General features: G+C 41.8%; 1 protein-coding gene, 2 long non-coding RNA genes and 4 other non-coding genes across 11 annotated transcripts in view; 2 read left to right on the top strand and 5 right to left on the bottom strand.

Moving 5' to 3' along the window:
* LOC122433910 overlaps positions 1-26,892 on the bottom strand; it is a 34,159-nt gene that overhangs the window by 2,063 nt on the left and 5,204 nt on the right. Inside the window, exon 3 of one of the 2 annotated variants that reach the window (XR_006267204.1) lies at positions 11,471-13,279. The exons of the other annotated variant lie outside the window; for it this stretch is intronic. This is a non-coding gene — a long non-coding RNA (uncharacterized LOC122433910). Of the gene's footprint in view, positions 1-11,470; positions 13,280-26,892 lie in introns of those variants that run through there. 2 annotated transcript variants of the gene reach the window in all.
* TRNAK-CUU lies at positions 2,709-2,781 on the bottom strand. The gene has a single exon. It is a non-coding gene; the product is annotated as a tRNA-Lys (tRNA).
* Positions 3,799-3,870, bottom strand: TRNAH-GUG. Its single transcript has one exon. It is a non-coding gene; the product is annotated as a tRNA-His (tRNA).
* On the top strand, positions 3,956-6,975 carry LOC122433905. The gene is made up of 3 exons (XR_006267203.1): positions 3,956-4,268; positions 4,786-4,858; positions 6,686-6,975. It is a non-coding gene; the product is annotated as an uncharacterized LOC122433905 (long non-coding RNA).
* TRNAG-UCC lies at positions 4,643-4,714 on the bottom strand. Its single transcript has one exon. It is a non-coding gene; the product is annotated as a tRNA-Gly (tRNA).
* Positions 6,763-6,834, bottom strand: TRNAE-CUC. Its single transcript has one exon. It is a non-coding gene; the product is annotated as a tRNA-Glu (tRNA).
* Positions 19,341-23,716, top strand: HJV (hemojuvelin BMP co-receptor). Of its 4 annotated transcripts, none has more exons than XM_043456903.1 (4): positions 19,350-19,536; positions 20,809-21,013; positions 21,426-21,988; positions 22,441-23,716. In XM_043456903.1, exons 2-4 carry the CDS (start codon positions 20,917-20,919, stop codon positions 23,062-23,064), a joined length of 1,284 nt encoding a protein of 427 aa, XP_043312838.1. In that variant the 5' UTR covers positions 19,350-19,536; positions 20,809-20,916; the 3' UTR covers positions 23,065-23,716. The 4 variants fall into 4 exon arrangements, with proteins under 4 accessions (XP_043312856.1, XP_043312838.1, XP_043312845.1 ...); XM_043456893.1 differs by having other exon boundaries at positions 19,352-19,536; positions 20,827-21,013; XM_043456910.1 differs by lacking the exon at positions 20,809-21,013.

Below are 26,892 nucleotides of genomic sequence, written 5' to 3'. Positions count from 1 at the left end.
ATGATAAATTTGGTGCAGCCACAGGAAGGGAGGAGAAACAGAAGAGGAGGTTATTATACTCTCAGTTCCCAGAGTGGGGTCACCGCTGGCAAGCGCAGGGCCACGCAGAAGCACAGTGGGCAGGGTGTTCAGTTGAACAAGTGGGGAGCAGTGAGAGCCAGGGCCTTTGCACTGTAGCCTTCACTGGGGTCCTGAGTGGGGTCTAAGGAAAGCAACCCAAGATGGAGAAAGAGAGAAAGGAAGGAGGAAGAGGGAGCAGCAGGGAGACAGGGAAGTGGAGGGAGGAGGGGAAAGTTAGAGTCCCGGTTGGGTTGCTTTTCAAGGGGTTTCAGTTGTTTTTGTGTGTGCATTCACAAGGGGCCTGTGAGAAGGATGTTGATACACCAAAGAATTAACTCAAAATGGAGGGTTTTTAACACAATATGAGTTGCAAATACTTCCCCAAATTGTCATTTGTCTTTCAACTTTTCTTACAGAGATTCCATTCATTTATATAGTGAAATTAATCAATATTTTCTCTCAGGACTGAGTTTGTGTCATAGTTAGAACAGCCTTTTCCACACACACCCCAAGAAAACAAAATAATTGTTTCATATTTCTATAAGAATTTTATATTCCTTTTCATTTTTATTTTAAATCTTTGATCAATTTGGAATTTACTTTTATATAAAGGATATCACTGAGCTTCCCTGGTGTGGCTCAGCGGTAAAGACTGCCTATAATGCAGGAGATGCAGGAGACGCGGTTTCGATCCCCGGATTAGGAAGATCCCCTAGAGGGAGCCACGGCAACCCACTCCAGTATTCTTGCCTGGAGAATTCCATGGACAGAGGAGCCTGGCAGGCTACAGTCCATGCAGTCTCAAAAAGTCTGACAAGACTAAGCGACTGAACACACAAAGCTTATGATTTATTGACCATTATTTTTTTCTCAGACAGCTACCTAGTTATTTAAAAATTGCTCATTAGAATTAATGATTCAAGTCCCTCTTTCTATTATGTTACATTTCTTTATATATTTTGGTCATTTTTGGACTTTGTGCTGTCCTATTGATTGCTGTTTCATTCATACAAGATATTTTACCACTTTAATCATTATAATTTATGGCATTTTAATATTTCATAGGGTTAGTCCGTCCTCATTCCTCTTTCTAAAAAAGAATTTCCCTGACAGTTACTGCTTGTTATTTTTCCATTTAAACTTTATGATTATATGTTATCCAGCTTGAATTTAAAAAAATTTCTTGACATTTTAGTGAAAACTGTTAAATTCAGACACCAGGTTAAGGAGAGGTGTTATCTTTCTGATGTTGAGTATCCTACCCAAGAACATGGTACATCTTGGTTGATAGGAAAGGAAGTTGCTCTAACACATCTGTTCCTGAACTTGAGCATTTATCCAAATCACCTGGTGAGACTGTCTGTTGGGCTCACCTCAAGAGTTTCTGAATCTGTCTGAGGTAGGGCTTCAGGATATGCATTTCTCAAAAGTTTCCAGCGGATTTTGGTGATGCTTATCTTGACACAATACCTTGAGAATAATTGGCTACTGTATTGATGATTTTGGAGATGGTTCCATAAATAATGGAGTCTAAACATTTACAAACTTAAAAAAAAAAAAAAGAGTAGGACTGGCTAATGATCCTTCCGGAGAAGTGGGAAGATCTGTCTGACGAATTAAGAGGGAATGTCCGCATTGTGGTGGAGAAGCCTGATGACTGCTGCCAAACTCGGCTTCCACTCACCTAGAAAACGGACTTTACTCACACCACCCATCCCAACACTGAACGGGAGATTTAGCAGGGACAACGTAAACAACCTCGGGCCTTCCGGGTTAGAGCAAAGTTCGATCCATAGTTAACTCAAAATGACCGATCAATAGCCAATTCAAAAAGCTTGCGTGCAGCGTTCCAGAGAGGCCGGATATACTCATCCAATGACAGTACTGCAATCTCCCCGCCTGCCCCTCTCAGGCCTTCATCCTTGCTCCTCCCGATCCTTTCCCCCTTTCTTTGCTCTTCCGCGTCCCTCCTCCTCAGCTTCTTTTCCTGGGTCCTCTCCTCTTTTTCTTTTGGAGATCAGTCCTTTGAGGCTGATGAATGTTTCAAAACCAAGAAAGCAAAAGCACGTTGCTTAGCACCTAACGGCGAACTTTTTAACTACCGAAGAAGGCACTTCAACACCTCATCCAAAATTTCCCACTGACTAAAAGAGAACGAAAGTGTTTCCGTTTGGTCATGTCCTAAGACAGTGAGTCCCCAACTTTTTGACACCAGGAAGTAGGTTCGTGGAAGACGGCTTTTCCACAGCTGGGGTGGGGGTGAGGGTGAGGGGGGTGCGGGGTTCGGGGATGGTGTTCGGGAGGTAATACGAAGGATGGGAGGCGATGGGGAACAGCAGATGAAGCTCACTTCCGGCACACAACAAAGGGGGAGCTCCGCGGGCCGCGGATTCGGTCCTCGGAGGAACCTGGGTCCAGGAGGCCGTGGATAAGGGACCCCTGGTCTCAACCTGAGATGCTGGAATCGGTAGCCCAGATTCCTCTTTTTGCTGAAATTTGGGCAAATAGAGGCGATTTCTGGAGTAGTTTGCTGAAGTTTAAAACAGCAGTGACCACAATAGTTATTTAGAAGCTGCTGGTTCAGTTGGCAGCGAATAAAGGAAGATGTAATAAAACCGAAGGTGGGTAGGCAAAACAAAACCTTGTGTCGCCCAACGTGGGGCTCGAACCCACGACCCTGAGATTAAGAGTCTCATGCTCTACCGACTGAGCTAGCCGGGCGCCAGTACGCAAAGCCTTTCGTACAGAAGTGTAGTTTCTTTCAAAGGCCTACCTGCACGGTCAAAGATATACGCAACTTAATTTGAAAGCATCCTGGGGCTCTAGGATTTTATAAATGTACTAGAAGCCTTTGCCACCAAAAAACTCGAGGCTTCGATAGTGACGGGACTGCGCGAGGCCAGGGGGGCTTGCCGAGGACCCAGGAATCGCGAATCCTGAAACCCCGACCTTTCTTCAGATTCCTTTTAGACCGGTTTTGAGACCTTTTGGTTAGCAAATTCCTTTGATAACCCGGTGTCTGGGACCCGAAATACTGAAGAAGAGGCGAAAAAGCGCAAGGGAAAGGGGATGACAGGCGCAAACTGCCGCAGGGACTAGGAGCGGAGCGGGAACCTGCTCTCCCGAAACCTCCTGCTTCCTTCCGGGTCCGAAACCCTTTTCCCCGGTCAGCCATTAGGACCAGGGGGTGAGGTGGAGGTGAAGCTGACGGACGCGTCTCTCGGGAAAATAAGTCCAATTCACTATTCATTTGGGGTACGATTTTGTTTTTAAATACTAAACTTCGTGTGACCTGAGTAAAAGACCATATTCATTACGGGTAAAAGCCCCACTGAGATTTCAAGTCGGGATGGAATTCAGAGCCTCAGGCTTGGGGGCCCACGGGAGATTTCACTCCACTCTCCGAAACGTTCGTTTCTCCAACTTCTGGAAGAGGTGCTGAGTTCCGGAGTCACCCGCGAAAAGCTGTCTTCTCTGCTCAGGTGAAGGCAGGCTTTTCTCGCAGCTCCGAGGCGCTTCACACCGCCCTGAAAGCGCCTCTGCCCGGGCTGGTCAGGTTCGTCTAGGTCGATGAGCCGCAGAGTGAGCTCCGCGGAGTGAGACAGTTATTCGTCTAATTCATAGACTGCACATTCTGCGATGCAGTCTTGAGCAAAAGTGGATTACAAACTTTTTTTTTTTTTTTAGTCGCTAAAAGTTTCCGAAAACGAAGGACTGCTGACGCGAATTACAGTCATCTGCCGTGACTCGGATTCGAACCGAGGTTGCTGCGGCCACAACGCAGAGTACTAACCACTATACGATCACGGCGTGCTACCTTCGCGGCGGCGCAGTGCGGCTGGATTTAATATCCTTTGAAACAGGATTATCTTACTGTAGCTTTCTTTGCCTAGTTGGCGCTATTCGCACATAAACCCAAATGTTTCCACTCACAACTTCGAAGCCAGGTCTGACACCCGAATCTGGGTCCCAGAATCCCACGGTGCCTGCACCAATATCACCCCCTCTGCTGGACGGCGGCGCACTGTCGAGATCTGAGAGGTCTGTCGCCTGCAGCCGGGGGACCGCGTCCCCAGTCGCCTTCCTCAAACCACTTCTCTCTTTCCCCTCCAAATATTCAAGGCGTTCGGCCTATTTAAACCTCCACCTGGTACCCTGGAGCTGATGTTTGTTTCCTGAATGTTAGAACCGAAAGAGAAGCGGAGTTGGTGAGTTGCGAAAGGCTTTGAGGTCCCTTTCTATTTTTTTTCTTGCTTCCCTCACCGTTCCTCGGCGCCCGCTCTCAGAAACTAAGGACTCTTGGGCTGACTCTTCAGTAAATCTAAGCCGTCTCGGAGTATTCAGAAAAACAGATAAAATCATAGTCCTTTACGGACATTACCTAAAGGCCCCCCAAAGGAAAATTATCGTAAACAGGTGCGAAGCAAGAGGCCAAACCCAGCAGATAGGCTTGGCTTGGTAGCAGCAAGAAACCTGGAGCTCCACTCTCGCTAGAAACTCCCTGAAGGATTAGACTTTGAGGACAAATGGGTGGTCAAAAGATCTTTCTCCCTCCGTTTGGCCTGATAAAAACGAAAGGCACTGCGTTGGCCGGGAATCGAACCCGGGTCAACTGCTTGGAAGGCAGCTATGCTCACCACTATACCACCAACGCACACAGGAAACTAAGCTGGTTTATTTCCCTATGACGAGTTGATTATTTTCGTCTGACTGTTTCATGTTTAGGGATTTATGTTGCGAAATATTCAACATAAAGCCAAAGGACGAAAAGGAAAAGAAGACCTCTAGGATTTCTTCTGTGAGTATATTAAAAAAATTGGGTAGTTTTTTAGTTGTTTCAGAGGTTTAAGGGAAATCGATTTAGCTTATCTATTGTCTTGAACCGTGCCTCTGAAATCCAGCGGACAAGTTCAGGCCTTAATGTGGGTGTTATCTCTGTACACATATTGTTAAGCGTTTGAGATTGCTTCCTCAGCACAAATGCATAGAGGTAAAGTTGCCATTGAAAAGCTACATTTTTAAGATTTGGATACATATTGCCAAATTGCTGTGTGGCGCAACCTCACTCAAAGTGTATTACCAAATTACATCAGCCAATTAGATACCATCTTCCTTTTCATTTTTCAAAAGTGTAACATAAAAATTTGGAGTCTCATTTTAACTTGTATTTACTGTACTACTACTGAAGTTGGTCATTTTTCATAAACTTTACTAATTATTTGTATTAGTTTTGAGAACTAAATCATACACTTGGTTGACTTTTTCTATTGGGTATTTGTATTATATGTATATTACTGACATGCTAGTTTGCCATTTGTCTTTTAATATTATTTATAGGATTTCAGATGGGCAGTTTTCTGTTTTTATGTAGTTTTAACTGTCAGTATTGATTTCTGTTTGTTTTTATCTTGAAAAAGTCTTCTCCAGCCCAATAAGATAATTATCCACTATCTTTAATTGTTTCAGTTCTTATATTTAATTATTTAATCCATCTAATATATGAAATGGTAATTCTACTTCTATGAATTTATCAGAAAGCAGTATCCAAGGATAGACAATGATATATTCACACAGATGTTCATTAAAGTGTTATTTGTAAAGCCAAAATTTTAAGGACAAAAACCTAAAAGTTCAGAAACACAATTGATCAAATTCATTTTGATGAAAACCCACGAGCTTGTAAAAAAAAATACGTTTATATTGTACATTGCTGGTGGGAGTATAAATTGATAGGACCTTGAAGGAGGGCATATTGGCACTACCCATCCACAAAAGCACATATCTTTTGAACCAGCATTTCAGTTCTTGGACATTTATTTTACACATGTACAAAATGACTGGAGAAGGAAATGGCAACTCACTCCAGTATTCTTGCGTGGAAAATCCCTTGGACAGAGGAGCCTGTTAGGCCTCAGTCCATGGGGACGCAAGAGTCCGACACGACTTAGCGACTAAACAATGACGACAAAATGACATGTAGAAGATTATTTTTATGGCGGCAAGGGATTAGAATAACATCCTAAGTGTCATCAATAGGAAGCTGGTTCCATTAATTATGGAGTATCAATACAATGGAATACTATGTACCATACAAAAGAATGAGGAAGGTCTTCGTGTGTAATCTGGAACTATTTTTTTAAATATATGTTAAGTGAAAAAGGCAAAGTTCAGAAAAGTGTGCATGGATTGCTATCATATGTGTAAGAAAGAGGAACGTATTTAGATATATGTATGTATGAATGTATTTGCATTTAGAATAAATTTATATTTTATATTTATAGTATACTTACATTACAGTATAATTACAAAACGTACTATTGACTGCCTTATTAGAAGAAAACTAGAAGGCAGAGGTGAAAATTAGGTTTGATAGTTATGCCCTTTTGCATATTTGAATCCTAAACCATGTGACTATATTACCTTTACAGAAATTAAATAATTAAGTTAAAAGAAAATATTATTTTGCTAAAGTATATTTATTTCCACTGAAAAGTGTTAGAAATATATTAACTTTAAAAATAGTTTGTCATAAAAGAGCATGTAGAGCCTTATTCCATTTTGTATTTCAAAAACGGGTAGAATTCTAAGCCATTTTTTATGTTCTTCTGTATTTCCTATGTTTCAGCTAAGGTCACCCATGTGGGAACTGAGTAGAAGAAACGAAGTTAATCATTAAAAGTATTCAGGAGAGAAAACAAATGCTTCCCTGACCGGGAATCGAACCCGGGCCGCGGCGGTGAGAGCGCCGAATCCTAACCACTAGACCACCAGGGACGATAGTAAGTCTTCGCGGATACGAATATATGAGGCTAAGTCAGTGTGTGTCTCTGCTTACTCATTCTGTGACGTGTGTTCTTTCAGCTAGCTAGATTTTGAGATTCGTGACTACTGGGCTCTCACCCCGCCGAAACTACTTTTTCCTCGTAGAAAACTCTCTTTTTTTCTTTAAGTAGAAAATCCTGAAAAGAACGCTCCAGCTTGGCTCCCAAAGCTAAGTGAGGATCGTATGCACACGATCGCAATTTCCAAAATTAAAGACAACTGTCCGGAGAAAAGATCTAAAGACTAATAGGAAACTCTCAGCTTCCGGTGTTTGCAGTATTTCCTGAATTGCGATCAGCGGAAAAGTAAAAGCCCCTAGCTGGGCTCTCCCAGGAATTTTTCCTTAAGGAATATAGAGGTCCTATAGCAGTTTTTTTTTTTTTTTTTTTTAATCGCTTGTGAATTTAGGCCAAACTTTGTTGACCAAAGCGAACATTACAGACAAGTAAAAGTGATTCAGCCTATGGGTGGTTGGTTGTCAGCAGGATCTGAGCATAATTCGCTTGTGGGAGACTAAGAGAAGACTTTTGGAGCTTCAAAAATTTCAAATATGAAGACGGAAGAGAGGGAGAGAGGAGAAAGAAAAGAAAACTGGAGTGAATACCTAGACTGAAGGAATCTTAAAAACCATACCCCTCAATGTATGTAAATTCGCTTTATAGGAGACAGAAAACAAATATGACAAAATGTTAACGAATCTTGGTGAAGGGTAATTGAAATTGTATTATTTTAAATTTTTGTACGTTTGGTATTTTTCAAAATAAAAATTTGAGAAAACCAAAAATGAAAGAGGCAATCAAGTCTCCTCTCAGACATTTTTTGGTCACTGTGATTAATTCTCTGCACATAAGTTCAAATATAAAGTTTAAAAAGCAACCCCCACGATTTAAGATCAGAAAACACTTTTGATAATAAGTGAAGAAGAGAACTAAAAAATTGAAGCAAAAATCAGCAGGGCCTGATAGAAAAAATGAATGGTAGGATGCCAAATGTTTATGGGGAGTTTATTGCTTTGTTTGGCTTTCAAAGTATCAATATTAAAGAGCTGTGTAAGGAAAGTGTCAATCCTCCGGTCATCCAATCCACACTTTCCTAGGGAGAAGAGTAAATATACACTAGAGATTTATTTTCACAAAACCCAAGTAATCCTGGTGTCACAAGTCACCAAGGAACCCAACAAAGCCCACTTTCTTTTACTCCATCTCTGTTCCCACTGGGCAGCTACCTGTATTCAAATGCCGAAAAAAAAAAAAAAAAAGTCAAACCCTCAGAGCAATATTTTGGGGTTGTATCCAGGGTGGGTACAAGGCAATCCATTTTATTTTTCTATGTCACAAAGGAAATCAGCCTCCTTATGTTTTGCTCAACAGGCTACTTTCATCAGTTATTCTGCCACCTGCTGGTAATTTTCAGTAACATGAAAAATTGGGAAGTACTGCAGTATTAGCTCTTGCTTGGAGCAAGCCTCCTTTCTCAACCTCAAATCATCAGGAGAAATCTCATCATTCAGAACAGGATTAAGCCTCCTCCTTCCTGGCACCACACACCTAAAGACGAATGAGGGGAGTACAATTCATTTACTTCATTCCATGTTCTATTTTCTTTTTTCCTTTTTGCAAACATTTACAGATTATGTGCCAGAGTAGGTACCGAAGATACAAAAAATATACATAAAGAGCTCACAATCTAGAGGAAAATCAAATAAGCAAGTGAATAAAAGAGAATGGATCGGAGGAGATTGAGCGGATGTACTTTTCTTGGTTCTCCCTGCTAATACCACTAAAACCCGTGGACATTTCATATAGGACAAACATACGAGACTCTGAAAAATAGAAAGCAGCAGACTAGCAAGGGGCCTCAGAGCCCAAGGAACCACAGTGATGACTTTCCTGGGTTTTCTTAGTGTCTCATATACCCCAGACTTGGAGCTGAAGAAGCTGGCAACCTGGAAATGCAATGGATGCAGCCAAATAAAACCAAACCAAACCAAAACAATAACAACAAAAGCCTGCTCTCTCTAGTCACAAGACTGGGAAAGAGGTAGCCTAGCAAAATAAAAAAACTCTTCGATAATAACTGCTGTATTCCAGCCAAATACCACAGAAAGAACTGTGGCCCACGTCAACCCACACCAGCAAAGACTGAATGGGATACCTAGATTTCCATTCTCAGCAGGCCTGTAAGGAAGTATTCCTCCTCTTCCCTGCCAGATTGCTATCAGAGGAAACATGGTACTTTCGTGGTACTTTCACCAACACCTAGTGATAACAAAGGCACTCGTATCCTGCAGTGTCAGTGGAGGCCATGTGGGGAGCTGGAACTCCTACTCCTGCCCATCAGTAATGAGGGAACCCCTCTCCTCAGGTGTTGATGGAGACAAAGTGGGGAACCTGGAATTCTACACCTATGTGGTTTTCACAAGGCATCTTACCCACCACTTCCTCTACCTGATTAGTGTCAGAAGCAGCCAACTGAAACAGAAGGTTTAAATAAGATCCAGGGTCCCAAATGTTCAGGCTTTAATTAAAAAGCACTCATCATATCAATAAGAAAGATCTTGAATTGGATGAAAACAGACAATACCTAGATGATTGAGATGGCTGAATTATCTGACAAAGATTTTAAGGCCGTCATCATAAAAATATTTCAACAAGCAATTATGAACATGCTTGAAACAAATGAAAAATTAGAAAGTTCCAGCAAAGAAAAGTTTAAGCAAAGAAATAGAAAATATAAAGAAAAACTGAACAGAAATTTTATAACTAAAAAATACAACAAAAACTCTCAATGGATGGGCTCAACAGCAGAGTGGAGGGGACAGAGAAAAGAATTGGTGAACTGAAAGATAAAAAAACAGGAATTACTCCATCTGAACAACAGACGAAATGGAATTTAAAAAAAGCAGGGTCACAGGTACTTGTGGGATTATAACAAAAGATCTAACATTCATGTCATCAGATTCCCAGAAGGCGTAGAGAAAAAGAAAAGGACTAAAAAAAGTACTAAAAGAAATAATAAGTAACTCCTCAAATTTAGCAAAAGTTAAACCTACAGATTCAAGAAGCTGTGCAAACCCTAAAGAAGATAAACCCAACAAATTCATGCCAAGAAAGATCATCATCAAATTGCTGGAAACTAAAAACAAAAAAATCTTAAAAATGGTGGAAAATGACACCTTGCCTACAACAGATAAGCAATTTGAATGACAGCAGATTTGTCTTCAAAGACCATGGAGGCCATAAGAAGTGCACAATTTATTTCAAGCACTGAAAGAAGACTGTCAACCCAGATTCCTATATCCAGCAAAGATATCCTTTAAGAAGGAAGAGGCTACCACTCAACAACAAAAGACAAACAACTCAATTAAAAAAATGAGCAAATGATTTGAATTTAATTTCTCCAAAGAAGATATTCAAATGACCAGCAACATATGAAAAGATGCTCAATGCCATTAGTTATTAAGGAAATGCAAATATATCACAGTAAGATACTACTTCACACTTTCCAAAAAGGCTATAATTTTTAAAAATGGAAAATAACAAGTGTTGATGAGAATAAGGTGAAATTGAAACCTTAATCCACTTGTGGCAGGAATATAAAATGTTGCAGCTGCTGTGGAGCACAGTTTGGCAGCTTCTCAATATGTTAAACATAGAATACAATCCAGTAATTTCTCTGCTTGGTATAGATCCCAAAGAACTAAGAGCAGGTACTCAAAAAAATACTTGTACATGCACACTCATAGCAGCATGATACTAGCAATAGCCAAAAGGTAGAAATAGCCCCAGTGTTCACTGATGAATAAATGGATAAACAAACTGCAGTATATACATACAATGGTATACTATTTGAACATAAGAAAGAACAAAGGGACTTTCCTGGTGGTCCAGTGGTTAAGAGTCTGCCTTACAATGCAGAGGACGTGGGTTTGATTGCTGGTTGGGGAGCTGGGATCTCACATGCCATGCAGCTGCTAAGCCCTGGTGCCACAACTAGAGAGTCCGGTGCGCTACAATGAAGGATCTGCATGATGCAGCACGGACCCTGTGTGCCAGCTGGGACCTGACACAGTCAAATGAATAAATATTAGACATTTTTAAAAAAGAAAGAATGAAGTACTGACATGCTACTACTTTGATGAACCTCTAAAACATGCTAAATGACATGAGCCACATATGATTTCATTTATATGAAATGTCCAGAATGGACCAATCCATACAGACAGAAAGCAATCAGTCATTGCCAGAAGTTGGGGAATGACTTCACAGGGAACAGGGCTTCCTTTTGGGGTGATGAAAATGTCTGGAACTAGATAATGGTGATGGTTGCATAACAATTCGAAGGTACTAAACGCCACGGAAATGTATGCTTTAAAATGGTTAAAATTGTGAACTTTGTGTTTTATGTATTTTGCCACAACTTAAAACTGAGTAACAGGGAAATCCTAGCAAGATTTTTTTTGTAGACATAGACAAAATTATTATAAAACTTGTGTGGAAAGGCAAAGGAACTAGAATAGCTAAAACATGTTTTGAAAAAGAATTAAGTGGGAAGAATCAGCTCATCCATTTTCAAGGTTTATTAAAAAGCTACAGCAGTAAAGATGGTATGGTATTGGCAGAAAAATAAATATCAGATCAATGAAACAGAATAGCGAACTCAGCAGCAGACCAAAACAAATATGCCAGTTTATTTTTTTCACAAAGGTGAAAAAGCAATTCAATGGAGAAAGAATAGCTTTTTCAATACATATTGCTGAAGAAATTGGATATCCATAGGCAAACAAATAAAGAGCAAACAAACAAAACTTTCAACCTAAGTCTCATACTTTATACAAAAACTAACACCAAAGTGGATCAACAGTTTAAATGTGAAGCATAAAATTTTTAGAAAAAAACAGAGGAGAAATTCCTCATGATCTAAGGTTAGACAAAAATTTGACACCAAAAATATAATCTGTAAAAGGAAAAATTGAATAAGAAGATGTCATCAAAAGTAAATATATTTGCTCTGCAAAAGATACTATTATGAGAATGAAAAAGACAAGCTAACTGGGAAAAAATATGTGTAAACCATATATCCAAGAAAGGATTATTGTGTAGAATATACAAGAACTCTCTAACTCAATGGTACCAAAAAAAAATACAATGAGAAAATGATCAAAAGACATGATGGAACATTTCCCCAAAGAGGATATACAGATAGCAAATAAACACATGAAAGGATGTTCAGCATCATTAGCCATTAGGGAAATACAAATTAAAACCACAACTAGATATCATAACATACCTATCAGAATGGCTAAAATTTAAAATGACAATCTCAAATGCTGGTGAGAACAATGCAGAGAAACTGGATCAGTCATACATTGCTTGTGGGAATGTAGAACAGTACAACCACTGTGGAAAACAGTTTATTTACAGAAAAAAAAAAGTTTATTTAAAGAAAAACCCTAACTATGCAATTTTTACATGATCCAGTGTTTACACTCCTGGGCATTTATCCCAGAGAAATAAAAACTAATGTTCACACAAAAAAACCTATGTGCAAATCTATTAATGAAAAGCCAAAAACTGGAAACAACACAGATGTCCTTTAACAAGTGAATGGTTAAAGAAACTGTGGTACATCTATAGCATGGAATAGTACTCAGCAATAAAAAAGAACAAACTATTGATATACACATAACTTGGATGAATCTCCAGAGAATTCTGCTGTGTGATAAATGCTAATCCCCAAAGCTTATATACTCTAACCTGTTTATATAGCATTTTTATAGAAATGGAGATCAGATTAGTTGTTGCTAGATATTAAGGTGGAGATGATGATAGGAGGGAAGTGAGTGGGGCTACATAGGGGATCCTTTGATAGAAATGTCCTGTATCTTGCTAAAGCAAGGATAGTCCCCTTCTGCTAAACCAGTTTATGTCATGGTAGTATGAGACTACCAAGGATTAAGAATATCTGGTAGTGTTCCTCAACCACCTTCTAGGGGGCCTTTGGAAACATGTAGGGGCATTTAAAAATTTACATTGACTGGGGATGGCACTTGACGGGAGGGGAGATAAGAATGCTAAATGTACTGCACTGGGCAGGACAGTTCCACATACACACATACAAAATTGTCCCTCCCATAATGTTAATAAGGCCCCATTAAGAAACCCTGAAGGCAGTTTTATACTCAAGCGCCTGTGACACACCTCAGTAAGCTTTGAGCCCTAATCTCCCTTTTTCATTACTTTCACTGCCTCTGCTCTACCCGACTCAGTTTCTCAAATTCACCTTCATGATTGAGAGGATAATCCTTTTTCAGACGTTAGAAGATCCACAGTTTCTATGGAGATCAGGAGCCTCTGGTCCATAAAATCAATAAATAAGTGTGCTAGTGATCCAGATGCTGAATACACATCAAAAGAAACATGAAATATAAAAACACTTTCTGGCAACATGACAGGATTTTCTACCCAACTAGTTAATTCTCTCCCCTATAAGACCCCAAGATAGAAATTAATATAAACCCAAATAAACAAAAGACAATCTGTGAGGGTATATACTGTAGTGGATATTCTTCAGCAACTGGGGCAAGTTTTTTAGAGCTACTCAATGCATACAGCCCCCCAACCCACCCCCACCATGGGGCTTTCCCGGTGGCTCAGTGGTAAAGAATCTGCATGTAATGGAGAAGATGACAGATTGATCCTTGGGTCAGGAAGATCCCCTGGAGGAGGAAATGGCAATCCCACTCCAGTACTCTTGCCTGGAGAATCCCATGGACAGTTGAGCTTGGCTGGCTACAGTCTATAGGGTTGCCAAGAGTTGGATGAGACTGAAGGGACTTAGCATACTCGCACAATGTCCATAGTATAATTGCTTCAAAGAGAATGTAAAATACTCTTGGAGCAGGAAAAGCACAGACATACTTGAGCATTCTCTGAGGATGGGGCTCATATCTCTCATTAGATTTTCAAGAGGAGTTTGTGATCCAAAAAAATTAAGAATTATTGATTTATAAATTCTTAATCCCAAGTAATCTCATATGGCCACCATCCTAAGCAGTTCAACGAAAGAACACCTATCTTTTGCTCACTTGCAGTCTTTGATTTTAGAAACACTTTATTTTTGGAGCGCTCATCTTAATACAGGGAAATGCAAACACTGCATTCTTCACCTTTGCAGGAATTGATAAAAACATTAAATGTGAGGTGGTACAAAGAATACGTCTTTATATAATAGCTCCAAATGAGTAAAACAGCAACATCCCAAACTATGAAAAATGAATGCCTTTATATTTAATTTAAATTTAAACTCATGTGTGCTAAATCGCTTCAGTCGTGTCTGACTCTTTGTGACCCTATGGGCTGTAGCCAGCCAGGCTCCTCTGTCCATGGGATTCTCCAGGCAAGAGTACTGGAGTGGGTTGCCATTTCCTCCTCCAGGGGATCTTCTTGACCCAGGGATCAAGCCCACATCTCCTACATTGCAGGTGGATTCTTTACTGCTGAGCCCCTGGGGAAGCCCCTACATCTCTCTATTCTTCATCAAAGACCTTGGGTTATGGGACTTCCCTGGTGGCCTAGTGGTTGAGAATCTGTCTGCCAATGCAGGGGTCATGGGTTTGATCCATGGTCTGGGAAGTTCCCACATACCACAGAGGAACTAAGCTCCAAGTGGCACAACGACTGAGCCAGTGCTCTAGAGCCCATGAGCCACAATCCCTAAGCCTGAGGAGCTGCAACTACTGAAGCCCATGTGCCTACAGCCTGTGTTCTGCAACAAGAGAAGCCACTGTAATAAGAAGCCTGCACATTGCAAGGAAGAGTAGCCCAGCCCCACAGCCCCCAGTCACAGCCAAAGTCTGTGCACAGCAATGAAGACCCACCAAAACCAAAAATGAATAAATAAATCTTAAAAAAAATCCTGTTTCACAAAGACACTAACATTATTACTCATTTGTTTTATCCAATAGTATACCACAATCCTCAAGGATCACATCCTGGTTGGAGCAAAGGGGCTTACGTAATTCAATGAAGCTATGGGCCATGCTCTGCAGGGCCACTCAAGACAGACGGGTCATAGTGGACACTGACAAAATGTGGTCCAGTGGAGGAGGGAGTCTCAAACCACTCCAGTATTCTTGCTGTGAGAACCATGAACAATATGAAAAGGCAAAAAGATATAAAGATGCCCAGTATGCTACTGAGAAAGAGCAGAGGGCAATTACTAATAGCTCCAGAAAGAATGAAGAGACTGGGCCAAAGCAGAAACAGTGCTCTGTTGTGCATGTGTCTGGTGGTGAAAGTTCTTCGATGCTGCAAAGAACAATATAGCATACGAACCTGGAATGTTAGGTCCATGAATCATCATAAATTGGACATGGTCAGGCAGGAGATGGCAAAAGTGGACATTGACATCCTAGGAATCAGTGAACTAAAATGTATAGGAATGGGTGAATTTAATTCAGATACCATTATATCTACCACTGTGGGCAAAAATCCCTTAGAAGAAATGGAGTGGCTCTCATAGTCAACAACAGAGTCTGAAATGCAGTACTTGAGTGCAATCTCAAAAATGACAATATGATGTCGGTTCATTTCCAAGGCAAACAATTCAACATCACAGTAATCCAAGTCTATGCCCCAACCACTGATGCCAAAGAAGCTGAAGTTTACCAGTTCTATGAAGACCTACAAGACCTTCTAGAACTAACACCAAAAAAAGATGTCCTCTTCATCATAGGGAATTGGAATGCAAAAATAGGAAGTCAAGAGATACCTGGAATAATAAGCAAGTTTGGTCTTGGAGTACAAAATGAAGCAGGGCAAAGGTTAACAGAGTTTTGTCAAGAGAACACAGTGGTCATACCAAATACCCCTTCCAACAACACAAGAGATGACCCTACACATGGACATCACCAGATGGTCAATATTGAAATCCAACTGATTGTATTCTTTGCAGCCAAAGATGGAGAAGCCCTATACAGTCAGCAAAAACTGGAACTGACTATGGCTCAGATCATTAGCTCCTTATTGCAAAATTCAGACTTAACTTGAAGAAGCTAGGGAAAACTTACTAGGCCATAAGGCCAATCCCTTATGATTATATGGTGTAGGTGACAAATAGATTCAAGGGATTAGATCTGGAAGACAGACTGCCTGAAGAACTATGGACAGAGGCTCATGACACTGTACAGAAGGCAGTGACCAAAATCATCCCAAAGAAAAAGAAAAACAAGAAGGCTAAGTGATTGTCTGAGGGAGTTTTACAAATAGCTGAGGAAAGAAGAGAAGGGAAAAGCAAGGGAGAAAGGGAAAGATATACCCAACTGAATGCAGAGTTGCAGAGACAGGAAGGAGAGATAAGAAGACCTTCTTAAGTGAACAATGCAAAGTAGAGGAAAACAATAAAATGGGCAAGATCTCTTCAAGAAAATTGGGGGGGGGGGGGGGAAAGGGGAAAAAAAAGAAAATTGGAGATATCAAAGGAACATTTCATGCAAGGACGGGCATGAAAAAGACAGAAACGGTAGGAACCTAACAGAGGCAGAAGAGATTAAGAAGACATGGCAAGAATACATAGAACTATACAAAAAAGGTCTTAATGACCCAGGTAACCACGATGGTGTGATCACTCACCTAGAGCCAGACATCCTGGAGTGTGAAGTCAAGTGGGCCTAAGGAAGGGCAACAAATTCTTGCAAATTCTCTTTTCATTTTTATTCTATTACAAATATTTTCTAATTTCTCTTGTTACAGCCAGTGGAGGTGATGGAATTCCAGCTGAGCTATTTTAAATCCGAAAAGACGATGCTATTAAAGTGCTGTACTCAACATGTCAGAAAACTTAGAAACTCAGCAGTGGCCACAGGACTGGGAAAGGTCAGTTTTCATTCCAATCCCAAAGAAGGGCAGTGCCAAAGAATGTTCAAACTACCAGACAATTGCACTCATTTAGCATGCTAGTAAGGTTATCCTCAAAATCCTTCAAGCTAGGCTTCAGAAGTACTTGAATTGAGAACTTTCAGATATACAAGCTGAGTTTAGAAAAGGCAGAGGAACCGGAGATCAGATTGTCAGCATTCAGTGGATAATAGAGAAAGTAAAGGAATTCCAGAAAATCTTCTGCTTCATTGACTACATGAAAGTCTTTGTGTGGATCACAACAAACTGTGGAAAATTCTTAAAGGGAAGGAAATACCTGATCACCTTACCTGTGTCCTGAGAAATCTGTATGCAGCTCAAGAAGCAACAGTTAGAACCTTACATGAAACAACTGGCTGGTTCAAAATTGGGAAAGGAGTACAACAAAGTTGTATACTGTCACCCTGCATATTTAACTTCCATGCAGAGTACATCATGCGAAATGTTGGGTTGGATGAATCACAAGCTGGAATCAAGATTGCCAGGAGAAATATCAACAACCTTACAAATGGAGATGATACCACTGGCAGAAAGCAAAGAGGAACTAAAGAGTCTCTTGATGAGAGTGAAAGAGGAGAGTGAAAAAGCTGGCCTAAAACTCAGCATCCAAAAAACTAAGATCATGGCATCCAGTGCCATCACTTCACAGCAAGTAGAAGAGGAAAAAGTGGAAGCAGTGACAGATTTCATTTTCTTGGGCTCTAAAAATCACTGTGGACGGTAACCGCAGCCATGAAATTAAAAGACGCTTACTCCCTGGAAGGAAAGATATGACAAACCTAGACAGCATATTAAAAAGCAAAGACATCACTTTGCCAACAAAAGTCTCTATAGTCAAAGCTATGGTTTTTCCAGTATTCACGTACAGATGTGAGAACTGGATCATAAAGAAGGCTGAGCAGTGAAGAACTGATACTTTTGAATTGTGGTGCTGGAGAAGGCTCTTCCCCTGGACTGCAAGGAAATCAAACCAGTCCATCCTAAAGGAAATCAATCCTGAATATTCATCAGAAGGTCTGATACTGAAGCTGAAGCTCCAATACTTTGGCCACCTGATGTGAAGAGCTGACTCATTGGAAAAGACCTTGATGCTGGGAAAGATTGAAGGCAAAAGGAGAAGTGGGCAACAGAGGAAGAGATGGTTAGACAGCAATACCGACTCAATGGACATGAATTTGAGCAAACTCCAGGAGATACTGAAGGACAGGGAAGCCCGGCATTCTGCAGTCCGTGGGGTCACAAAGAGTCAGACACAACTTAGCGACTGAACACCACCACCACCTAGAATACTTTCAGAATAACAATACCAATTCTACCACCAATAATATGACTACTTAAAATATCTTTGCACTTCTTTTTGTCCTTAAAAGTATATACCACTTGGGATGTCACAGTCAAATTATTGATTTTAAATCACTTGGATTGTTTGGGTGGGGTCATTTTACATTTCTGTAATAAAACCCTTGTTTACATTTCGGTAATAAAACCCTTCACCTTAATGTGGTGAAGAGAAAAAAAATTTCAGATCTGTATGTATAAAAAAGAGAAGAATACTCTGTGGACTTCTGGATTCTGAACTAAGTGTAGAGCAAATTAGTGCACGTGCCTTAGTGACACTATTTGAAATCAGTCCTTGTGTTAATTTCACTTGGCAAGTACTAAGAAATGATGATACCTGATGCCTAGGGCTGCAAAAATACAACGTGGCTAAATTCCTTGGTTGCAGTCTCTTAAAAGGTCACAAGATTATGTTACTCCACAAAAGTATGTTTCTGAATCTCTTTTTCTCTCACTTTATCTAAGTTCCTCTCCCCTTCAAAAAATTGTATCCCCATTCCTTCTTTCCCTCATTGACTTTGCTGGCCTCCTCCCTCAGCAACTCAGAAGCTTATGTGTTTGTGTGTATACCTGCAAAGAGGAGCTGCTATATAAATAAGGTAATGAAAATGAAGGCGGTTGGGGAATAGACAGCTGCGAGGATCTGAGCTGGTAGACTGAAACAAACACTCATCCTAAACAACTCAGAGCTCAGATTTCTTCTCTAGACAGCTGGCTTTTTAAGTCCTGAAATACTCTACAAAGATGGGGGAGGGGCTGTGAACTACCTCTGCTATGGAACTTATTTAAAGTCAGCTACCTCCTAGATATGTTCTGTAGAAACTAAATGCAATATTCAATATGGCAGGGATGAGGGTGGTGAGCTAAAGGTATACAGTTGTCCATTCTAATTTTTAAAGGCCTGAGGGCTTTTAAATTATTGACAGTGCTGGAGGGCTGCTTGGAGTAGGCAGGGACTAGAATCATGTAAGCTCAAACTGGATATCTGATTTGCTGGTCATATTTCTATCCTTGCTGTGCCACTTGGCACCCTATACTCCATATTCTTTCTAATCCTCCTACCCTCTCCACCCTCCCCACCCCCTTGCCAACACTCCAACACCCTACCCCCATCAACACTCCTGGAATTTTGGACTTAGCTATTTTTAAAACAGTCAACTCAGTAGCCACGTCCCTCCCCCGCTCAGCTGTCCAGTACTCCGGCCAGCCATCTAGTCCCCCTTCCCCCCACACCAGACCTTCTCTGGTTCCCTGACCTCAGTGAGACTGCAGCCGGTCTGGGGACCTAGGGGAGACATGGAGAAAGAGACGGGGGATCCCCTGGCTGGAGCTGACTGATACAGTAGACAGTCATGGCTGGAGAATTGGATATCAGACTAATGTTTGACCTCTGGAAACAGTAAGTCAAAATTAAATTGCAATTCCTTTAAAAAGCTTCTAAATTGAAGTTAGAATCTCATAAAATTATGACATCAACTTGGATGTCTCTGGTGCAAATCTAGGATCTCTTCCATACCAAGGTGCCCCAGTCTCCATTTCTCCTTCTGTCTTAAGCTTTCTGGCCTCTGGCCACTAGAAGTCTAAACCTCCATCTCTCCTCTGGGAGTCTTAGCTCTCTCCTCCTGTTACCTCAAGACTTCTGATGAAGTCTCCTTCTTTAGTAGAAGTTTCCTACACCTCCTATTCTGTGGTTTTCTCACCAAGGCCAAATTTAGCTTCAGATGATTAGTCACTGATACCCTCTATCTTGTTCCTACTTATCAGTGCCCTTCACATTGGGCTTCCAAGGGTGGGGATTATTCCTTGTTGTAAGTGATTTCTCCCTACAACTCTAGTCCCATCATCCTATTTTCCCTCCTGCATGACTCTCCCTCAGTCATATCCCTAACTCCAGAGAGAGTAGTTTGGCAAGAGGGAGTTAGCCCCTCCCCAAGCCTTGTCCTCATCAAAAGATTGACTTGTAAACTTGCAAAGTTAAGATCGATGGAAAGGTAAGATCAATGGAAAGAGTGGTTCTTCAGTCAGATTTGAAGAAATGTTGACTCATGAAGAAGAAATGTTGACTCATAACAAATATTGATTTGCATGCTTGGTTTGCATCCATTGTTCCATGAGACAGAGGGATAATTTTAGCTCTCTACAGTAGATGAAAGAGACTGGTTCCCTTTTCATTTGAATACTGATTCCAGAGATGGGATGTATATCCCACCCTTACTCCTCCTTACTGAAAATTCTGACACAAAGGAGGAAAATCAATGAATGACCTCTGTAGGGTGTCCCCTCATGATTGGGAAGAGCAAATAAGAGGTAGTCTCTGATATATTTTCAGATCCTAATTCTGTTGGGGAGCCCACTGGTATGACTGAGATCTGATCTATCCACATGATTCCTCTTTTTGACATTTCTGCTGTTTGGTAGCTCAGTATGGGGCAATACAGTGGACTCTGCCCCCCGAGTCCACTCAACCTTTCTTCCACCCCCACCTAGGGGTATTGCATAAGGGGCCTGAAAGTGGTCACAAAAGCAGGGCACAGAGGCTTAACAGCCGCATGTTTAGTTCAGGGAGTCTCATTTCCCCTAAACTCCAGTCAGCTCATTCTTTTCTTGATCTTCCCAGATTCTCTTCACATCATTCTGAACAATCTTCAACTCTTCTCTTCCCCATGCCCAGCCACATTTCTTTTTTCAGTCCCTTACAGGACGTCCGGTCAAAATTCACTAGGTAGGAGGGTCATCAGCTGGAAAGAACCGGAACCTGGGGGGACCTGGCTGGATAGGTATGGGGGACCCAGGCCAGTCCCCTAGTCCCTGGTCCCCCCATGGCAGTCCCCCAACTCTAAGCATTCTCACTCTCCTGCTGCTCCTCTGTGGACATGGTAAGGAAGGGTTAGGTAAGGCTTTGGGGGGTCTAGGGGGTAGGCTGCAATGTAGGGGTGGGCATGTGAGCGTGGGTGAATGAGATGAGATGGGTGCTGAGGGGTCGCAGTCACTTGCTCCACTCTCAGATAGGTATATTTTATTCACCATTCAACTTGGGGAAGGGCACTGGGAAAGCCCTTGATCCACAGGCAGAAGAGATCTAGCAGGGCTTACCCATCTTTAGCAAGACTGAATGAGGACAAGACTAGGAAGCTGGGGGCTGGCGGCTGGGGATTGGGAACTGGGGGAGGCTCTCAGCTGGGTTTTAGGATCTGCTGCTATCCCCCCATGAGACCTGGGAGAATTATGGTTGAGGTTGAGCGGGGATCTGGGGACCCGCTCACACTCCTCTCTCCCTTCCTCCCTCAGCTTATTCTCAATGCAAGATCCTCCGCTGCAATGCTGAGTATGTATCTTCCACTCTGAGCCTTAGAGGTGGGGGTTCACCAGAAGCCCTTCGAGGAGGAGGCCGGGGTGGAGGGGTGGGCTCCAGCGGCCTCTGCCGAGCCCTCCGCTCCTACGCGCTCTGCACTCGGCGCACGGCCCGCACCTGCCGCGGGGACCTCGCCTTCCATTCTGCTGTGCACGGCATCGAAGACCTGATGATTCAGCACAACTGCTCCCGCCAGGGCCCGACGGCCCCTCCCCCACCCCGGGGCCCCGTCTTTCCAGGCGCAGGCCCGATCCGCGCCTCTGGCTCCCCAGCCCCAGACCCCTGTGACTATGAAGGCCGGTTTTCCCGACTGCACCGACAACCCCCAGGCTTCTTGCACTGCGCCTCCTTCGGGGACCCTCACGTGCGCACCTTCCATCACCACTTTCACACGTGCCGTGTCCAAGGAGCTTGGCCCTTGCTGGATAATGACTTCCTCTTTGTCCAGGCCACCAGCTCCCCCGTGGCATCGGGGGCCAACGCCACCACCACACGGAAGGTCAGGGACTCAACTGCTCCTCCATGGTCACCCCAGGGTTCCACTCCCATGCCAACCCTACCAGTTTTCAGCAGCGCTGCTCTATTCCCTTTCCTCCTCAACCACTCCCACATCTTGAAGCACTCCCCCTACGGAACACTTGCTCCTGTAAATCACTTTCCCTCCTTGGAGAGGAAAGTTGAGAAGCCCTGGGTTGAGGAGTTACAGAAAGGAAACTTTTCCTTCTATGGGAGGAGCTGAGGTTGAGCCCAAACAGGAAGGAAAGGGATGGAGCAGGGATGAAACAGTATCAGAACATAAAGACAGGATCAAGGAGTGAGGCCCATGATAAGCCTTGCATCTCTGCTGGGATCAGATCCCTGACTATGTACAATAATGAGGCCTGGTTGATGGAAGCGGGGAAGGTTGCACTGAGCCCCAAATAAACTGTGTTCTCCCTCTTGCCCTTACAGCTCACCATTATATTTAAGAACATGCAGGAATGCATTGATCAAAAGGTCTACCAGGCTGAGGTAGACAACCTTCCTGCAGCCTTTGAAGATGGTTCTATCAATGGAGGTGATCGACCTGGGGGCTCAAGTTTGTCCATTCGAACGGCTAACCCTGGGAGCCATGTGGAGATCCGAGCTGCCTACATTGGCACAACTATAATCATTCGGCAGACAGCTGGGCAGCTCTCCTTCTCCATCAGAGTGGCCGAGGATGTGGCCAGGGCCTTCTCAGCTGAGCAGGACCTGCAGCTCTGCGTTGGGGGATGCCCTCCGAGTCAGCGGCTCTCCCGTTCAGTGCGCAGTCGTCGGGGAACTATAACCATGGATGCTGCCAGACAGCTGTGCAAGGAAGGGCTGCCGGTTGAAGACGCTTACTTTCATTCCTGTGTGTTTGATGTTGTCATCTCCGGTGACCCTAACTTTACTGTGGCAGCTCAGGCAGCTCTGGAGGACGCCCGAGCCTTCCTGCCAGACTTGGAAAAACTACACCTCTTCCCCTCAGATGCCGGGGTTCCTCTTTCCTCAGCAACCCTCCTAGCTCCACTTCTTTCTGGGCTCTTTGTTCTGTGGCTTTGCATTCAGTAACCAGGCCAACATTCAGTAACCATGATGGGTCTAGAAGTGATTTGCAGATAGAGATTGGCAAGGGAGAACATAAGAATCACTGAAGATTAACAATGAGGGTAAGAAACACATGAAACAATAACATTTTTCCAGAGTGAGAGAAGACGAGAGAAGGCGGCAGTCTAGGGTTGAAATGATCACAGAATAAGGATTCTGGGCAAGGTTTCTGCATTCCAGACCTCAGTAGGGGCTCTTCACTAATTTTCCCAGTCTCGTTTATAGTAAGCAAATTGTTCCAGTCCATCTCCTCCTGAGACCACCCCTACAAGCGTAGAGGTTATGGGGTTCTGAGGATCAGTAGAAAACTTAAGGGTTGAGACTTTTAATAGAGAAGAACTGAAAGAGGAAGACATGATCATTACCCATCAGAAACTCAAAATCGAACGATATTTTCTCTTGGAAGGTAGAAAGAGGAGGAAACGATGAGGAAAAGAATCTATTTGATAAGTATAATGTGGGTAAGATGTGTTCTGCTTTCTTGGTTCATAAATGAAGTGGGAGTTGTTTGGATTTTTGGTGAAAGGAATCTCTGTCTTTGGAGAATGACACGGGTAGGAAAGAAGCTATCATCCCCACCCCTAACTAATCTGATATTAAAGCTATGGAGTCTTCACATTGTTGTCTATGTTGAATCTCTTTACAGACGCTTAAGATGGCATAAAGTCAATGTGTTCACTGCACCGAAAGAGGGCTCAAAAGCATGAGATATTGTTCTGCCTTCAGGAAGTTTACAGGCTATTAGGGAGACAAACTGACTTACATGGAGTGATGAGTGTGTAATTATTCACTAAATTCCATGATACTATGAATTCAAATGGGAAGATGATTGAGAAGAACTCAAATAATAAATAATAAGAGGTAATAGAGGGGATAGGATCTGAAGTGATCTTTGAAGACTGGGTAAGATTGGTTTTGAATTAAGGATCTTCTAGGCAGAGGAAACCATCTAGACATTCACAGATTCATGATTCAGTGAAGAAACCAGCAAAATTCAAATGAAGTAGATGAGAAGTAAGGGATAAATGGATAGAAGCGAGATTATGAAGTGCCTTGAAAGTGGGGCCAAAGAGTTTAAAATTCAATTAAGAGCTAACACTTACTGAGAGCTTAAAACCTGCCAGGCCATTTTCCTAAACAATTTAAAATTATTAATTCATCTAATACTCACAACTCTCTAAGGAAGGTAATTTTCTTATCTCTGTTGTTATATAAGGAAAATGAGGTACAGGAAGACTAAGCAACTTTTCCACAGTAACACAGCTTACAAATGGTAGAGCTAGAAACCGAATCCAGGAAATCTGGCTTCGGAGACTTAACTTAATCTTGACATTATACTGTCCTGTCAAGAAAACAGCTATTGAAGATTTTAGTTGTGGACTAGGCAGGGAAAGGGAGCTGCAGGCAGTGGCTGCCATCACAAAAACTATTTTCTTCTTCTGTCATATGAAACCCAAAAGGGAGAGCTGGAAAGTAGGGGGAAGCCCCAGATAGAAGGAATCTAGTTTGTAGAAGAAAAGCAAATAGAAGCTGTTCTAGTCCAGGATGTTCTAAGGTAACAGCGCTTTACTCCTCCCTCTTCTCTCAGTCTCACCCATCTAACCTAACTCTCCAGGACACACATACACACCAGCCAGTGCCTACCAGACAGAGCGTCCTTTTGGTCTGCTATTTCAAAGTTCTTTTGCAATTCTTTACCTTCTATTCCTGACTCTCTATCTTCTCTAAGGACCGCAGCCACTCTGCCATTCCCCCAAAGCACAGTCTCTTTACTTTTAAAGATGACCTGCTTCCCTGATGGCTGAGATGGTAAAGAATCTGCCTGTAAGGTACGGGTTCAATCCCTGGGTCAGGAAGATCCCCTGGAGGAGGAAATGGCAACCCATTCCAGTATTCTTGCCTGGAGAATTCCATGGACAGAGGAGCCTGGCGGGCTACAGTCCATGGGGTCACATAGAGTCGAATGCAACTAAGACACTTAGCTAATCCAGAAAACAATCTGTTCTAATGGAAGAAAATTAGAGGAAACATATCCATTGCTGTCCTCACTTACAGATAACTTAGGCATTTTAACTCAAAACATCTTTTTGAGAAACTGCTCCTTATATTGGTTAACTCAAAAGAGTACATAACTTCATCCCTCAAGTGTGGGAATTTCAAGTAAGTTAAGAAGAATTTCATAGCCAATCGGGGAGTGAGATTCTTTTATGGCACCTGTCATTTGCTTCATTTGCCCAAACTCAGGGTTAACCCTATTATCAATGGAGTATTTAAAAATGAGTAGTTCAAAATAAGCACATGAAAAGATGCTCAACATCATTACTCATCATGGAAATGCAAATCAAATTTGAAACACAAGGAGAAAACACTACACAACCACTGGAATTTTCAAGTTAAAAAGACTGACCATATCAAGTGTTGGCAAATTGTGAAGCTCTGACATGCTATTGGTGGGAATATAAATTAGTACTACTTTGTAAAATTTTTGGCAGTTTCTTCACAAGTTAAGCATATACTTACCATACACTCTAAACAGTCCACCTCTAAGTATTTCTCCAAGAGAAAGGATAAAGACTTGCATACAATACCACTCAGCAATAAAGTGAAATAAACTACTGATACAAACAATAATATGATGAATCTCAAAATAAGAATGTATACGAAAGAAGCCAAACAACAACAAAAAAAGAGTACATACTGTATGTTCCCATTTGTATAAAATTATAAAAAGTGTAAACTAATATATACTGACAGAAAAAAGATCAGTGGTTGCCTGTGGATGGTCTGGGGAGGGAGAGAGGGATGGTTTACAAAGACACACGAGGAAATTGGAGTAGAATGTTCATTATCCTGATTGTGGCAATGATTTAAAAAATTATGAAACTATACACTTCAAATATGTGCAGTTTATCAAACATTAGTACATCTAATAAATGTGTAAGTAAACTAAATAGGTAGCTGACCTTTCCCTCTTCCTTTGGTGGGTCAGTCAAAGGCTTAGAAAGACCAATGTATGAAAAGGAAGATTATAACAGAATTTCCTTCTTCTAGGAAAACAGGAAAGAAGAGGATGACAAGGCAAAGAGAGCATTTAGGGATTTCCCTGCTGGTCCAGTGATAACGACTTTGCCTTCCAGTGCAGGGGGTGTGGGTTTGATCCCTGATCTGGGAACAAAGATCCCACATCCCTCGAGGCCAAAACAATAAAACATAAAACAGAAGCAGTGTTGTAACAACAAAACATAAAACAGAAGCAATATTGTAACAAAATCCAATAGAGACTTTAAAAATGGTTCACATAAAAAAAAAAGAAGGAAAGAGAATATTTAAATATTTTATACTCTCTCTTCTATCACAAGGACCATATTCCTTCCTCCAGATTCTCAAGGTTAGAGATCATGGAAAGGACATTTTCTGGTTTAAAAACAACCTGGTGCTTCATTTTTGTCTTTCCACTCCGCTAACAGTCAGCAGATGGCGCTGATGACTAAAAAGAATTACCCAGTGGGGCTGGAGCAAGTCTTCAGGAGAAAGAAAACGAATTTCTTAGATTGTCTAATATGTTGACTATCTGAGAGAAAATATTAATAAGTATTTGACAGAATTGGCATTTCAGAAATAAACTTAATGGAGGCAGGTTCAAGAGGGAGTGGACATATGTATATACTTATGGCTGATTGACGTTGTACAGCAGAAACCAACACAACACTATAAAGCAATTACCCTCCAATTAAAAATAAATTTAAAAAAGAAATAAACTAAAGGTAGGTGCATAATAAACTAAATAAATTG

The sequence above is a fragment of the Cervus canadensis genome, chromosome 2 (assembly GCF_019320065.1).
Source record: "Cervus canadensis isolate Bull #8, Minnesota chromosome 2, ASM1932006v1, whole genome shotgun sequence".
NCBI lineage: Eukaryota > Metazoa > Chordata > Mammalia > Artiodactyla > Cervidae > Cervus > Cervus canadensis.
This window is presented reverse-complemented; position numbering and strand designations above follow the sequence as displayed.